Here is a 16198-nt window from a genome sequence, read left to right on the forward strand (position 1 = left end):
AAAACCGTCAAGGTTTTCAACGTTTTTCCGCAAGCAGCTCTGAAGTACACGTCTCAGACCAAATCATCAGCCCCAATTAAATTAATTATTTTTATTATTTTTTGGGGTCGAACTTTAATAAAAATATTTATTTAAAAGTTTTTATTCATTGTGTGCACAACCTATTCTTTAATGCTTTGACAGCGAAGATATTGAAATACATAGATTCAACACGAAAATCCTAAATTATCTTAATCGCATGAAACGTGGATAAAAATACATTAATTTATTCAATTAAACACATAAAATAAGTCAGTTAAACTTTATTGGGTCAAACGAACAAAAAACGAAGAATTGAAACGCTACCTAGTAGTACGGTGCTAAGTCACAAGCCAAAGATCTCGACACATTCTATACAGTTTGAAACAACGCTTCACAAGCAGCTTCGCAAGACGCATTTGGAAGCACAAGGAAAAATCAAACCGGTCTAATTCAATGAGGAGATATAACTGATGGACATATTGACGTAACAATGTAAATCCATTTTTTATAGAACCCTTCAAAGAAGCACCGATAAGACATTATGTTTAATATATGGAATATCTAATGCGTTGACCTTGTCCAATGGAGGCGTTTGGATACAAAGAGAAAATTTATCATTTGAGTCAGTTGTTTCTAATGTAAACGACAACGATGCATCGATAAACCTCCACTCCGCAGAAAGTACCAAAGGCGATAATTACCGAATAAAACTTATTGAGACGGTTAAGTTAAGTTGTAGAGCACGCGCCACACGGCAGTTGCGTACTATAAAATCACGAAAGTCTGTTTTCAGGATTGGCACGAATTCAGGTTAAAGTGCACAGCGCCCTTGACTTGTGCGCAACCGCATTTGCAAATTTAAAAGCAGCGTTGGAAAAAACGGAAAAGAAAAGGCCGGACGTTCTCAAAGACTTAGTCATGTATATATGGCCCAAGCGACACATAAACAAAGTTTGTGCAACGACGTGCGATGGATTGGACGAAAGAGAAGAAATTGCATCGCGCACAACATTCTTACAACGTGGGCGAGAGTTTGTCTGACCGCCTTGCATCGGCAAGTGGAAGATATGAACTAGAGTTAAATAAACATGCTGAAGCGAACGAAAATCTGCTGTCGCAATGAGAAACGATTTATACAATTGCCATGGAGGATTTTTTTTCGGTTTTGCGCTTTTTAATTTAAAATGTGGTTAAATTAAACTTTACGAGTTGAATCAAACTCGCAAAAGACGTAGAACAATCTTCGAAAAAAAAAGCGAAAAAAGCAACGATAACAATTTTCAGACACTCGCGCCCGCGGCAGAAATATAACATCGCGAAATGGAGTACGGAAGGATGTAGGTTTAACGCGGCGCAGCTTTCGTTTCTTTACCGTTTAGAGACAGCAGAAGTACCATTTATGCGAATGCAGATAGTCGTCTAAAAAGAAGAAGACAACAAATATGACTGTACAGTGCACACTAAGGTAGTAAGCTCACTGGCAGCAACACTAGCTTCAACAAGACTGCAGATGAATATTGCCGGGGAGGGAAAAATCGCAGCTTTACCAAACATGTTAAGGGAAAATTGTCGACTTTGTAGCAACGCAAGACAGAGGGAGGGAGCTAGCATTGATATACAGTCTGTAAAACGACTACACTACTCAATACTCATACTACGGGAACGCGTCCGGTCAGTAATAAAATCACCAGAAAGCAGGAGGGAACAAAGCATATCTGGCGCGACTGTTACAAAGCATGAAGTTGCTGAATCGGAGCAGGGCGAAAATAGTAGCAAATTATGCAACAGAGTTCAGGAATTGTTATTGATTAAGGGTTAAAACACAAAATAGGGAAAAAACGAACTCCGCAGATCCGCGCAGATCGGTGAGCGGCGGGCTTTCGTTCCTTTACTATACTAGAGCCCCGTCGCGAGTGATGTCACCCCCAAGATCAGGCCGGATGACGTCATTAAGAGTAGATGGTGATGACCTCACGGCCGCCACCCCGCACCATGAGCACGCGGTCGAGACCTTCGGTAAGAACTTCAAGGAATTCGATATCTTTGAGATGTAGGATTAAGGAACATATCGACAAAAGTTAATTATGGCAGCGCATATTTCAACAGACCTAGGTTAAAGTTATACCTTTACAAGACTAAACGTTATAATCGAAGTTATGGAGTAATTATCACAGTATAAATTACGCATGAGATGTGTTGGCTTCATAGATTGAGAAAAAACATATTATCCTAGGTTTTACTTCTCTTAATATTTTTTTTTACTCCTAGTTATATCCAAATAAACCAAAGTTGACCAAAACGCACATAGCATATGCACTCCGTTTTGTTGGCTAGAATAACTTTAAAACGGCAATATACAATTCGCCGTATAGAATATAGATAGTTAACAAATCGCATTATATAAAGGTGAATTTGAAAAGGATACAGTTTGCTTCGCGGGCCTGGTTCTTTCCCTTGGGTGGCCCGGGCAGGTTGAGGATGACCAGTTTGGCTTCATGTGACTTGTTCACGATCACCTCGTTCAGCTTAACTGCAGTGTGCATCCGACGCACATTCATCGACTCGCTGGATGAACAAGTAACATTTTAGGCTTTGTAAAAATTTTTTTTAAATATATATGAACGGGTGAGCAATGAGCATCTATAGCAAACATCATAGATGGTTTCAAAAGTTACCTTAAGTAATACAACGGAGGTCTTTATTTTAAACCACTTTCGAATAAGAATCAAAGCCGTTAAATAGCGTTAAAAATCAAACATAACTGGACATAGAGGATCACACTAAAAAACTAATCAATACAAATTAGTCAAACAGAAAATGTATCAGATGAAAACGTGACTAGTTTTACTCTTAACCAACCGAACTCCATAACATAATCAATAAACATTTTATAAATTCGGCAAGCCGACAAACCGATGAGAAACAGCATTTACTCACGGGACGATGTTAAGAAGGTTTCCGAATTCCTTCTTTTTCTTCTTGGGCTCTTCGTCTCCGTCCGCCTGTTCCTGGGCCTTGGCCATTTTCTCCTGGTACTTTCCCGGCGTCCAGGTCATCTGCATCGCGTCACTGGCGCCGTCGTCGTCCGAGAGGTCCTGGGCGATTCCACCAGAGCTCGGGTTGAGACCCGGCTTTTCCTGTTGGCTGTTCGAGCGGCTCAGGCGGATGTGGCCCATGGCACTGTTGAACTACAATGGAAATCGACTCGAGAGTTAGCGAGGACGACAATCAGTAGTAAGTCAATCTAAAACTGTTTTCTGCAGATCGCATTTCAGCACCAACGTTTTGCGATAATCGTACATTGTGCTACTTGCGTTCTGCGTCATTCACCTTGATGATGTTGACCTGAGTATGGCGCAGCAACGTTGGTGTAGTAATACAATCGCCAGACGAGCTTTATTAGCCTAGAATTTATGCTTAAGATGTGGGAGACCTACGAGGTGGTGTCATAAGGTGAATACAGTGTGTGGCTTTTCTGAGGAATACTTTGCTGAATATTCTATCATATTGACGAACTAGCGTTGATGATTGACGTAGCTGTATCCTAAATTATATCGTACTATAATGTGAAATATTTTATTCTTCACTGTTCGGTAGTTCTCAGTGTACAGACCGAAACTATGTGGATTCCGTGTTAATAAGTATTTTGCGAAATATTAAAGCCACCGATATTAATAAGCTAAATATATATGTTTCGTATTCGTTATTTAAGGAATCCCACAACAAAAGAAGAGGGACAGAGGTACACGTTAAAAACAATTCAAGTGTTAACATAGTGTTAACATAGTGTTAACATTATACAACCATACTCCTGCTTTGCAATGAAATAAAAACAACAACATAATGTAGCCAGGAATAAAGGTAGCCCTGGACAAAACTAAAAAGGTAGCAACCAAACTAAAACTGGTAAAAAGAGATAAAATAGGAAACGTGCAATTTCCCGCATAGACAGAAAAGCCATCTTCATAACTGAACACTGAACAGCCTTGCATGCAAACATAAAACATATAAAAGTATTCGACCAAATGTGAGGATAAGAGGCATTCCCTTAGCAGCAGGACAACAAAAAATGGAGTAACAAAATGAAATAAATCAAAACCAACGGCCGGTTACAGCCGCCATGCAAACTGAGAAACGGCGCACGACCGACAGCGAAAACTACCTCCCCGCCTTGCTGATGGTTGCTTGGAGAGGTCTCTTCCACCGCTTGCCTGCTGCTACTTGCTGTAGCTTTGTGTGGCGTTTGGAAGCGAACACTGCGAGATCGCTCAACAACTTGGCCCACCTTTTGTCGATTATGACGTCATAGAGGGGTTGTTATTGATTGTTGTTTAAATATATTCGGATAGGTTTAAAAACAAGTTTGTAGCCGCAAGATAAATGATGATTTGGACTTTTAGTAGGCAATCGCGTACAAAAATATGACTTTGCTACGAAATTTAAATGCGTGTTTTGTGTGAAAACAAAACCGACAATTTGTTTTGTGTGAAAACAAAACCGACAATTTATTTGGATAAAGGTAACAAACATTGCAAAAGCAATAAACTTTATAATAGCACGTTATCTGAAACGTCTAGAAATACTCAAACCAGCCATCATACACACTGCAAAGTTGCAAAACTCGTCACGGCCCAAAAAAATAGCGAATAAAATACAATCGCCACGTTCGTGCATTTCCAATATTGCTATCTTTCACAGCAAAACACTTTTAAAGGCGTATTCAGAAAACTGAATAAATAGTAACACACAGCGAGCGTGTGATGATATTTTATATATCCTAAATTCATAAAATAATACTATAAAAATAAGAATGCTTATTACCTCTCTTTCCGATTCTTTCTTGGTCAAATTGAGGTGCTGCAGGATTTGTGTTCGCTGTTCCATCATCAAGGTCCGCTCGTAAGTGTAAGCGGAAATGTCAGAGTTTTGCTAAAAAGTACATAAAACCTCAACCTAAATGTCTATGTCCAAGCTAGCAAGCCTTTTAAAACAGATATTGCTTTTTCGCTTAACACAATATAGGGATTGTCATTAACATTTTTTGGAAAACATATAAAGCCATCTTCATGATATTAGAAAATCGTCTTGTAAGTCGAGCTTACATAGCATTGTACAACCATACTGTAAAATTGTTGAATTTAGATTTATTTTATAATAGAATAACACCGACGATCACTCAATGTTTTATGAAATTAAATGCATTCACCACTTAGTATTTAATTAAGCCAAAATATTTTTGATTTTACCATTTCGATGACTTCGATTTCGGCGTCGATCCTAAGGTGGTAGAGGAACGTGGCGAGGTCCTTCTTCATCTGGATGCTGTTATCCTCAAGCTGCGCCACCGTGAAGATGCGGGTCTTGCAGTTCTTCCACACCTGGAAAAGAAATGAATGAAGATCTTTAAATGTTTTCGGTGGTTTATTTAAAGCAGGGGTTCTTAAACTTTCTTTACTGCAGGCGCAGACCCCTAATTTTTTTTATCTGCATAGACCCTGGTAGGCAAGAAATGCTCAAAAATGAAGTCCTAAATTAACCTCACAATACAAATAGACTTCATAAATCATTGCGGTCCGAATAATGTCAAAGTTTAATGGAGTCTAACTATACATTCAGTGTAAAACCGTTTTATTCTTAATTAAACTGTTTTCTTTGAAAAATTAGTTACTTCTTAAGTCTAAAGTAGTATTTTAATTAGGGCTTTATGGACCCCTAAACCAGGTTTAAGGACCCCCAAGGGGTTCATTGACCCCAGTTTAAGAACCCCTGATTAAGGCTAGAATTCCCAAATACTTGTTTACTGTAAGTGTCATTTATTTTCTCATTCGTAGTGATTTTGTATACAAATCTCACTTGGTGGGCATCACAAGGCCATTTAGTTAAAGTTCGAGGCATAAAAATCGTGTTTAAGGTGACACCAAAATAAAATCAATTTTAACTGCGTCTTTGTAGCAATCCTAACAAAGGCCACCAGGCAAAACAAGCTGGACGATCCAAAACGTTTCAAAACTAGCAACTTTAATCCCAGTTCATATGGCGTATATTTTGTTGTTAGAAAACAATGAGCTAGAATTTAAGTGATAACAATTACTGAATGCAAAAATATCACATATGCCAGTTGTTTGCCATCCTCTATCTAAAATTACCGAAGCAAAAAATGTTACCACGGTTGTTAGTTAAAACAGTAATCCTTCTAGTCTAGGGACGTTGACTGTTGTATGGCAAAATTACGAAACCCCCAAGAAAGCCACACACATCGAAAAAAATTCTACGCCAATCAGTCAAGCTAATAGAATAACACGTCCTCGCTATCTCCCCTAGTTGAGTGACGAACCCACCTTGTGCTGTCGGAGTAGGAAGGGCAGCAGCATGAGCATTCCTCCGTCGTGTACCACCCACCACACGTCGATGGTGCCGTGCTCGATGCGGTCCTGTCGCGCCGGGAAGTTCATCACGTTCTTCGGCACCAGGATCGCGTTGTGCGAGGCCGAGGCGGCGCGGACCGCGTCTGTCGAAGGCGAAAATATCGTTAAAGCGGTTTAGGTTATAGTTCAAAGTGCTGGTGTTTGCGAAGCTCCTCATTGAAAGCGTTATTTTTCATGCGAGGTTTAAAATAGGTAACCGTTTTAGGAAGTTATATAGGTGGTAAGCCGATTACAACATAAGTTCGAGCACCAGAGGTGAGGGGAAAAAGCGACAATCTAAGATAACATAAGGCAAAAACCTCATAAATACTACCAAGACATAACAACCACCTAAATAAATAAAACTTACAATATTATACTTCATAAAGATAGATTTAAACTTCATAAAGATACACCCTATTAAATTAAACACTTATGGCGACTTATGGTAGTGGAAAAGCTACGAATAACTAGTAAAAACCGGTTACATGCCAAAAGACGGATTATTGACATGATGAGATTTCCACTATTTACACCGGATGACCGGAATCGACCCAGTGACCCAAATTCAGAGGGACTTTTATTTGCCTTAGGTCGATGGATCGATGATGATACTTAAAGGAAAGTGATTTTAAAGCTAGCGTCTTCGGAGAAACTCAGCGAATGCCGTAAAAGTGCACAATGTAAACTAAACTCTGTGAAGCGCTGCGCTCTGTGGCAATCGTTTCAAAACTTGTTGACCATTTTAAAAGTCCTTAAATAGTTTGTTAATTTTGAGTAAAATTGTGGGTACTTGTTCTTTGTTGTTAGTTGTTACAGAAAACACTCATAAATAAGAGTAATTCTCAAGAAAATACATAAAAATATATTTTTTCCATTTTTGGCCCACCTTAAGCTAATAATCGACCAAACGTGATATTTTTACAGAAGAAAAAAACGCCGGATGCGGAAACCTACCGAGGAAGACCTTGTACGATGCGGGGTCGGTGCTTTTGCGCCATCCGTAGGGCCAGCCGATCATGACCGTGTTGTGACGCAGACCGCCCAAGCCAGAGGTCTGAATTAGCGAGCGGATTCCCTGGGAAACGTCTTCGCTAATCACGACCTGCTGGAAACCCTTGACCTTGTGCTGTTCCATCGACATTTTGAGCTCCTGGGCAAGAACGAAACGTAGCGTTAAAGCTTTGTTGCGAAACGCGGCAGAAAAGTTGGGATTGAAAGGTCTGTATTGTGTCTTGGTGACAGTCGCCCCGAGGAGTATTGTACCCTAGTTAAACGTTTTGCTTGTTTAGGAGATACCGCTGATACCATAACTTGTCCCATATGTTTTATTTAAATGAGCAGCGTGATTTTAAATGCTTCGTTATATAATAATATGATTTTAAATGCTAAGTTTCGTTTTATAATATATCGTGTCTGTTTAGCTTGAAATTCAAAAACCTATGGCATAGAAGTGTAAGAAAGAGGTCGGTCTCAGTATACGACACGTGCACAACCCATAAAATGATATGCCCTCGTGTCTGTTTCGTTCGACAATACAATACATAAACGAGCTTTACGTACAAAAGGGCCATTTCTAACGTCGTAAATGATAAATAAATTGCCTTCCATTTGTCGTTTGGTTCCAGCAGACGACTGTGTACAACAAGATATTCCAAGCGAAGGTGTTTAATTAAGCGAGCCGCATTGGCAAATCATTTTTAATCAAGGGTACGCTTGACTTGTCTCGCCGCATTGGCGACGACGCCCCTTTCCAGTTAGTTCCCAAATTCCCTCATGGGCAGACAAATACGTCACACTGAGTGAATTCCACGACCCACAGGCGACGCCGTGCAATCAATGAACGGGACATTCAGAGTAGTGACACTCAATCTTGCGTTGTTTGTGCCGTGAAAATCGATGCCGCTGCATGCGCTCGTAGTTTAAACAATTACTGCGACGAGTTAAACCGGGCAAACTCTTGCTAGTGGGGCCCGAGGGACGAGGTTGGAAAAACATTGTGTTCATGCGTTTAAATTGAGCTTGGAAAGCACATATTTTGTCGAATATTTGTTCAGGTCGATTGCAGGTACGGGCTTAGTGGACACCAGTTGAATTACTGGGTGGCGGGTGCGCAATCATTTTCTGCGATTTGTAACTTTATATCATAATTACAAGTAACAGGCCGCATAAATGTACTACTAACTTTTACTATTAACAATCGATGGTAGTAAAAACAGTTCGCTTGCGAGTAAGGACAAAAAGGACAGCAGTATGCATTGAAATTGTTCAGAATCCCTCGCTTACTCCGTATACGTTAAGACTTCTAATTACACAAACCATCCAAAAAAAACTCCCAAAATCCCATTTTATATATATAGATTAAAAAACACAATAATACTGCTACTAAATACGAAGTAAAAAAGAAACCCTATTAAACCTCGTTTAAACCGTGCATAGTTATATATGTAACAGTTGGAAGTAACGAAGGGTCCCAATGAACGTTTAGCCATGGATTTAAACGACAGTTTTAACATGGTACAAACGGGGAAGCGACGCACCTGCTCGGCTGCGTGGGCCTCGGGGTACTTCTGTAGGTAGTCGCCCTGTATGACTGAGCTGACGATAGTAAGGCCTTTGCCGGCCTTGAGCTGTTGGGCGAAGGCCAGCACCTGTGGGTGACTCGGCTTCAGGTCTTCGTCAAGCTTGATGAGCACCAAAAGCTGGGGCCTACGAGACGCGACGATAAGACGGTAGTTATGGGGTTCGCTTATAGGTGGGGCGCTCGTTACAGTCGGCTTGCTTTAGCTAGCCTACTTTATTTGGCCGCAGCCGATCTCACAGCTTACTTGTAAAGCAGGAGAACGAAACATTATCAATTGATATTAACATCGGCGCAGAAAATGAGTTTTCCAAACGTTAAGGTTAAAACTAAGGATGGGAAATAGTCTTGAGCAAATTTTTATTATAGACAATTGTGCTCAGAAGGAAAATCTTGCAAACAACGTAAACGCTGCTAAAAAAGTATGGCAAGCTCGACCAAACTGACACTTAATTTTATCATTTTTAATAAGTTTGTTAATAGTTTTCTAACTCAAGCTTTGCCAATTTAATGAGTTTAAATAAAGTTTTTTTTTTAAAAACAAGACGACTAAGCGGTATATTTAAATGTCCTTGTATACATACCTCCAGTTCTTGGTGTGGGGCGGTCTATCTTCGAGCCTAAGCAGCGAGTATCTGGCGGTAGTGAGCTGCAGACCTCGCAGTCCGTCACCCCATTCCTTCTCCGCCCTGTCGACACAATTTTTACGTGAACAATACGCCCGCATTTTTCAGATTTAAAAAGTGTCAAGTGGCAGGTCGCGTTGGAGTTGTGAAAAGGTGGCGCATAGACTTTGAATTTAAAATTGGATCAAAAAGTGAGATCGAATAAAAAGTGAGAAATAACAAGCCGTAACGAACAGGGAGGTATTTTTTACCTATTGTCACAGCTACACAAATAACCTATAAAATTCCAGCACTCGTGGCTTTGGCGATTTATCATGTAGCATATTTTTAAAGTAGGAAATTAAAGAAATATTTATTCAAAACATTCAAAAATATAAACTTATTTACAAATAACATCAACTTATTGATCGATTTTATTTTTAAGTCTTAATTTAACTTTAAATAACGTCTATCTAAAAGTTATTACTAAACCAACCAAACGAGAGTGCTTAACACCTTATTTTTAATCGAGTGTGTTATTTCCCACATGATATTTTATTTCAATAAAATTTCAAAACTATTCTTTGGTTGGTATAGACTTAAGGTTTACCTGCGAGATTAGTACTACAGAAAACAAATTATGAATAAAGACTGTTTTTTTCACGTAGTTGGGTTGCGTAGGTCTACTCCAGGGTTTTGGGGTTAACATAATTATTTTCAGTATTCATTCATTTTCTGCACAGGTGAACTTACCCGCAGTATTCGATGTACTTGTAGATGGCAGCGGCAATCACGAGTGCCACAAGGGCGTAGATCCAACTCGATATGAACATGAGTGTGATGCACATGATCATGCCGACAAACGACAATGTCCTGAGGGCAAATGCACAGCAAAGGTTAAGACGTGACTGTATTGTGGCCAATTTATATACGGCATTTTTGTCAATTATTTTATTTAGGGAAAGCGAAATATTTTTGACATTTGAGCTCTCGAATTTTTTAGCTTACTACCCACATATTTGTTTAACATTTTCAGATTTATATAAACACTCAAAAACATTTGGATCCAATTTGTACCACTGCCTTGGTATTGCTGGTTTAAATCAAGATGTAGATTGCTAAGGGGTAGTTAAGATATTAGACAACCAACTTAAGAAACTAAAACAATGCCACTTTTCCTTGTCTTACCAGTGGTAATATTTGAATCGTGGACGCCAGCTGGGAGTGTCAAGTAGGGTCTGCAGGGCGCAGGCGAGGTTTACAAACATGTAGCACATCAGGAAGAACCTGGGGGAGAAAATCGCCATTATGGTCAGAAGCGGAAGAGGTGAAACAACATTGTGCCGTGTGTGAGCAAGATAAATACTGAAGGACAATAAACTGCATTGTTGAGGTAACAATGCGTCAGACAATAAACGTTTTGAAAGTAAACACAACAAACGCAACTCGCCTCGGCGTAAATCATTTACTCAGCAATGCGCAAAACATTACGTCATGAGTTTACTTAAACCGCGCTATGATCACTAGGTAGCGCACGTGAGCGTCGACAAAGAAACAAAATTCTTGTTTTAAGCGTGGGCACGCCTTCTCATAACGAAACGAGCCGGCAGCGCGTAATGTGGTATTTATGGACGTGACGTCATGCTCACATGGTAATGATGGGCGCGACGACGTCAAGGTCGGCGATGATGACGCCGATGAGGGAGATTAGGCCGGTCAGAAGCATGGCCCATGTCGGGTCGCCGTTCGCTTTGCCGCGACCGAACACCTGGAAAGGCAGAATTACTGGTAAGGTATAATAAGGCTGTAGTGTTTTATTAGCTAATCTTGCTGGTGGATGGTGATTATTAACAAATTTATTATCGTTACAAAGCTTTTTTTGGTGAGGAACGGATTTTAAATACAACATAGACAAATTCGGTTAAAGCAATAAATTGTGACGTAAAATTTGTTAAAATCACATGAATATAATCTATTAATTTGCATTAAAATGCTTTTATTTTAGAATGTTTTGAAATAGCGATTACGTATCTTATATTATTTCGGTCGAAATTACTTATAGCTAACCACTTGGGCTATTTTAACTGTTTAAAGATCCGCAGCCTTATGTACTGCCCTTGTAATGTCTATAGTAAGCCATCAATGCACGTTTAGTTGTTGGTTAAAGCGAACACAAGGACGCAACATGGCGACTGTACTGGCAATACTGTCCGATAAACAGATTGGACGGGAAAGGAAGCTAATAAACATCAAACGCTTATTTCCCACGAACGTCAAACAGGTCGCATGAAACAACGTAGAGCTATAGTGCCACTGACATAGAAGCAATTGCAGGGTTGCCAGTTTGGATTTTTTAAAGCCAAATTTGAAAATTTAGGCTTTTTTTGAACCTTTTGGGATTTTTTCTTTTCAAAAAAAAATCCAAATGAAATTTGGCTTTTTTAGGCTTTTTTTTGTTTCATTCCAAAATTTCCTGAGTTTTATGTTAAGAGATCAAACTATCACAACTAGAGAAAAATTGCCACAAAAAAATGTACAAAAAGAGATAAAATATGTACAAGCAGGATCATTTATTGTATTTTTATTAATTTAAGGAAAAACATAGGCTTGTTAGAGTTTGTAGTAGTTTTGGCTTTTTTTGGCTTTTTTTTAGGTGAGTTTGGCTTTTTTTATTTTTTCCATCTGGCAACCCTCAGCAATTGTTTGTAATGTTGGCTGCGTGCGGAAGTCCTAACGTTTAAAGCATATGCAATTGAGGCACTTGAACGATAATTTTTAGTGGCAAGAGTTTGCCTTTATATGAGGAATATATTGAAGAAACGGTGTATCACTTTAGTTGGCCGATTAAAAGATAAAAAAATGGTCGTATTGTGTGGAATTACGCGAGGTTTCACCAACCTTAAGAAAGGGGATGATGTTGTCCTTGGCAATGGCCTGAAGCAGTCTTGGGGCACCTGTAAGAGACTGTAGGCCGGCTCCTACTGTAGATAGGAAAGCCCCAATCAGGACTACCCACTTGGTGGGCCAGGCTATCACCGACACTATCAACTCGTTGCCTATACTTTCGCCAAACCTGAAAAAGGAAAAGGTGGTTAAAAAAGAAAAAAAAAAGAAATAGGGCCATTGGTCATTTCAACAGATATCCTAAAATTATATGTTATGGTGGTTAAAGGGGAACACACAATAAGACCTAAAAAGCAACAATACATAAAGCCCAAAAAACTATAAAACCATAGTATTAAGACAAACGACATAATAAAGACAAATACGCAGTAATATCCACTACAGCATACGATCAAAATCGTCTGACTAAGACCTAAATCTGTCGGAATAAGGCCTAAATTCATCAGAATTAGTTCTAAATTCATCGGAATAAGGCCTAAATTCAACGAAATAAGGCCTAAATTATTTGGAATAAGGCCTAAATTCTTTGGAATAAGTTATAAATTCATCGGAATAAGTTCTAATTTCATCGGAATAAGACCTAAGTTCATCGGAATAAGGCCTAAATTCGTCGGAAGAAGGCCTAAATGGCCAGAATAACGCCCGAACCTGTAGGTAGAGGGTATGGGACGAACGGGGGCCATCGGTCTGGCATCGGCCGTTTTGGTGACTACGTTTGGACGCCCTAGTCTGACCGGCGCCGTCAGGGCGCCGCTGTTTCGGCACCGGATTTTTTGTCCTGTTTGGGGTTATTGGTGGGTAATGGGTGGGGTTAGAAAATGGGTTAGTGTTGAAACTTTTAGGGGAGTTAGTGATGTACTTAGGGGTGGGGTTTGGGTTAGTTAAAGTGTTGTTTAGGCCTGATTTTGACCTTTTAGGTCTTATTCCGACGGATTTAGGACTTATTACGATTTAGACGGTACTAATACCATAGGTATTAGTCCTATTTTTGTTTTATTCCGAATTGTGTTTTATTCTGACGTTGGTGTTGTTCTTATCTTGGTCTTATGGCTGGATTCCGGTTAAAGCTGCTTATCCGATTTTTAGTTATGGTAAGTAAATTTGTTTCTGTTACGAGCTTCAATGTAACGTTTTTAAGCTGATTTGAGTCTAATAGCTTAAGAAAAAAATACAGAAAACGGGAAAAAATATTACTTCGCAATGCATTTTAAACAGCGAAAGCGTTAAAACATAAACACCTCACCATCAATTCAAAACAACAAATGTCGCAATCTAAATGGTAAAGTGGCCCACAATCTGCGTAAGGCTTATTTCTTCGGCAGTTAAAAGCGCGACCAAGGGCATTATAGATTTAGTTTTCTCGAAATCAAAGTGAATTGCTCCGTGTGAAGCAGCTCGCACTGCGCTTTAATCCGAAATGTAATCACTACTTTCGCCAAAGGCAAATCGCGATCGATATATCAGGACGTTTCAATACAAAAGACAGAAACGCAAAACTGATTTTGGTTAACTTACTTGTCTCGCAGCAGTGCCCCTTCAACGCACATTCCAAAGAACACGACACTGGAAAGATCTGAAAGGGAAAAAAACCGTTAAACTACTGTTTGGTGAACTATGAAATTATACACAGTTTCAAGATATATTCGGCGTTGCCTAGTTTGGCTACAAACGCAAGATAAAAAGTTCGGAAACATGATTTAAAACGTATAGTTTCGGTGTAACAATAAAACGTTGTCGTAAATCCATACGCAAAAATAAAATGGGCTTACAAATGAAAGCTGTGGTGAGAACGGCTCCGATGGTTCCCTTTGGAATCGACCTCTGGGCGTCTCGTAAGTCACCGGAGCGATTCGATCCAGCCATGATACCTGATTAAAATCCACCATTGTTAATTGAGTTGAACCCAATAACACATTTGATGTTCTTATTTAAAACTTTCCCGTTTTTCCATTCAAGTTTCAATTATAAATAAGGACCTTACTCACGTCTAGATCGACCAAAAACTGATCAAATAGAGCATCAATTTTCAACTGTACAATCGTTTACCACTTCAAAAAAACTTTAAACCTCGCGATTACCACAGCCAAATAAAAGTGGGAAATAAAAAAAGCGTCTTTTGTGATTTATTACTGTACAAGTTCAGGATATCATACTGATATATATTCTTTGTCATAAAGTACAACAACGTATAAAGCATTTAAAAATACTGGATAAACAGAAAATATACAAGATAATTAGAAATATAAGAATGTTGTTGATTTAGTTGACAATAAGTCAATTTATATAATAAGGTTTATGCCAAAGAAAGCCGATAATTGCCAAGAAAAAAGCTTTTATACTCATGTGGCCAAAAAAGTGCATATGTGTCCTTGTAAACATTTAACATGCGAGGTGGAAACAAGCTTCAAAAAGAAGCATTTTTATAGTTCCGCCGTCGATGTTGGAGCTGATCGAAACAGAGATTTAAAACGCGCTAGTTTACCTGTAACCGACGGGAAGAAGATGGCAAGCAGAATGGTGAAGGAAGAAAACACGTCGGCCTTAAGCCAGGTAGTGGGGCCTGCCCCTGCTGGCTGTGTGTCGTCTGCTATAACAGTCTTGAGCGAGGAAGATATGATAGGTTCGTTCTGAGTCATGTAGTGGCTTGGGATGCCGTTGTCTGCGCAAAAAACATATTTTGTTCTCGAACATTCCGCTATTTGCGTGAAAAGCCACATTGTTTCACGGACTGGCGCGAGAGTTGAAACACGGCAAAGTTGCTTTGGTTAGCGTTCGCTTCAAAACATGCCCCAGGCACTTTCGCACATTTTTTTCATGTCACTTATAACTGGCCGTTTTGGAGCGACTGATAAAACAGGGTAGTCCGGTTAAAAATGTGAATGATGTAAAAGCTTTGTTTTTATGGAATACAAAGCAATTCAAGGACACGATATCGAAGTGCTATTTTTAAAGTCCGTGCCGTTTTACAGGCCGTTTCTTTTTATTTAAACCAACTCGCTAACGGTCTGTTTTTTGCCATGTAAGCACCTATTTTGGACAGTTCAAATTAGCTGCCCTTTAACAATACCCACAACGAAGGACGTTTGCTAATAACACAAATGTGGTTTTGAGAAAATGCACCACATTAAGAACATCATCTCAGGGTCCACGTCTATGGAAATCGTAACAAGCAACAGACAAGCTTAGCATATTTTTATGCTATATTTATAGGAACCTTAACCCAACATTAGGCGGTGTAAACCAGAATACCCCTAACTGTCAGGACTTTTTTTGCGATCGTATATAGTAATGCAATCACCAGCCTAACACAGCATGCTATAATTCTTCTATTAACAGGACCATTGCATGCGTTGGGCGATAACCAATGTACAACATTATAAAACAATATTATCATGTAATGTACACAATCACAAACCTTAATGTTTTGTATCTAAAAAGAACGAGATTTTATTAATTCACACCTATGTGGAGGTTACTGGCGAGGCCGGGGATGGCCTGAAGCTGTGAAAGCTTGTTGGCATCGAAGTAGGGATTGCACGTTTGGTTGCCGGGAGCGCTTGCGTTCGTACTTTCGAAGACGCAGTAGGCCTTGGTCAGATCGCTCGGCACCTGGACAAAATGAAAACAAACGCTTTCTTGGTAACTTTTGAGAGAAATTGTTTATTACGATTTCTTGAGCCGGT

At 39.4% G+C, this 16198-nt stretch overlaps 1 protein-coding gene across 2 annotated transcripts in view; it reads right to left on the minus strand.

The window, feature by feature from the left end:
- Window positions 1-293: 293 nt before the first annotated feature.
- The window catches only part of LOC146161105 (solute carrier family 12 member 4-like), a 28012-nt gene continuing 12107 nt past the window's right edge, over window positions 294-16198 (minus strand). For both annotated transcript variants that reach the window (XM_083384464.1, XM_083384465.1), the window contains exons 9-26: window positions 15977-16124; window positions 14998-15174; window positions 14285-14383; window positions 14031-14088; window positions 12510-12684; window positions 11261-11379; window positions 10800-10898; window positions 10365-10484; window positions 9591-9695; window positions 8966-9134; window positions 7383-7578; window positions 6360-6529; window positions 5268-5399; window positions 4843-4950; window positions 4184-4306; window positions 2959-3209; window positions 2447-2586; window positions 294-2062 (exon numbers count right to left, since the gene is read on the minus strand). In XM_083384464.1, coding sequence (XP_083240590.1) covers window positions 1971-2062; window positions 2447-2586; window positions 2959-3209; window positions 4184-4306; window positions 4843-4950; window positions 5268-5399; window positions 6360-6529; window positions 7383-7578; window positions 8966-9134; window positions 9591-9695; window positions 10365-10484; window positions 10800-10898; window positions 11261-11379; window positions 12510-12684; window positions 14031-14088; window positions 14285-14383; window positions 14998-15174; window positions 15977-16124 — 2481 coding nt within the window. In that variant the 3' untranslated portion in view covers window positions 294-1970. The remainder of the gene's footprint in view (window positions 2063-2446; window positions 2587-2958; window positions 3210-4183; window positions 4307-4842; window positions 4951-5267; window positions 5400-6359; window positions 6530-7382; window positions 7579-8965; window positions 9135-9590; window positions 9696-10364; window positions 10485-10799; window positions 10899-11260; window positions 11380-12509; window positions 12685-14030; window positions 14089-14284; window positions 14384-14997; window positions 15175-15976; window positions 16125-16198) is intronic.

This window comes from Ascidiella aspersa, chromosome 3 (assembly GCF_963924565.1).
Source record: "Ascidiella aspersa chromosome 3, kaAscAspe10.2, whole genome shotgun sequence".
NCBI classification, from domain to species: domain Eukaryota; kingdom Metazoa; phylum Chordata; class Ascidiacea; order Phlebobranchia; family Ascidiidae; genus Ascidiella; species Ascidiella aspersa.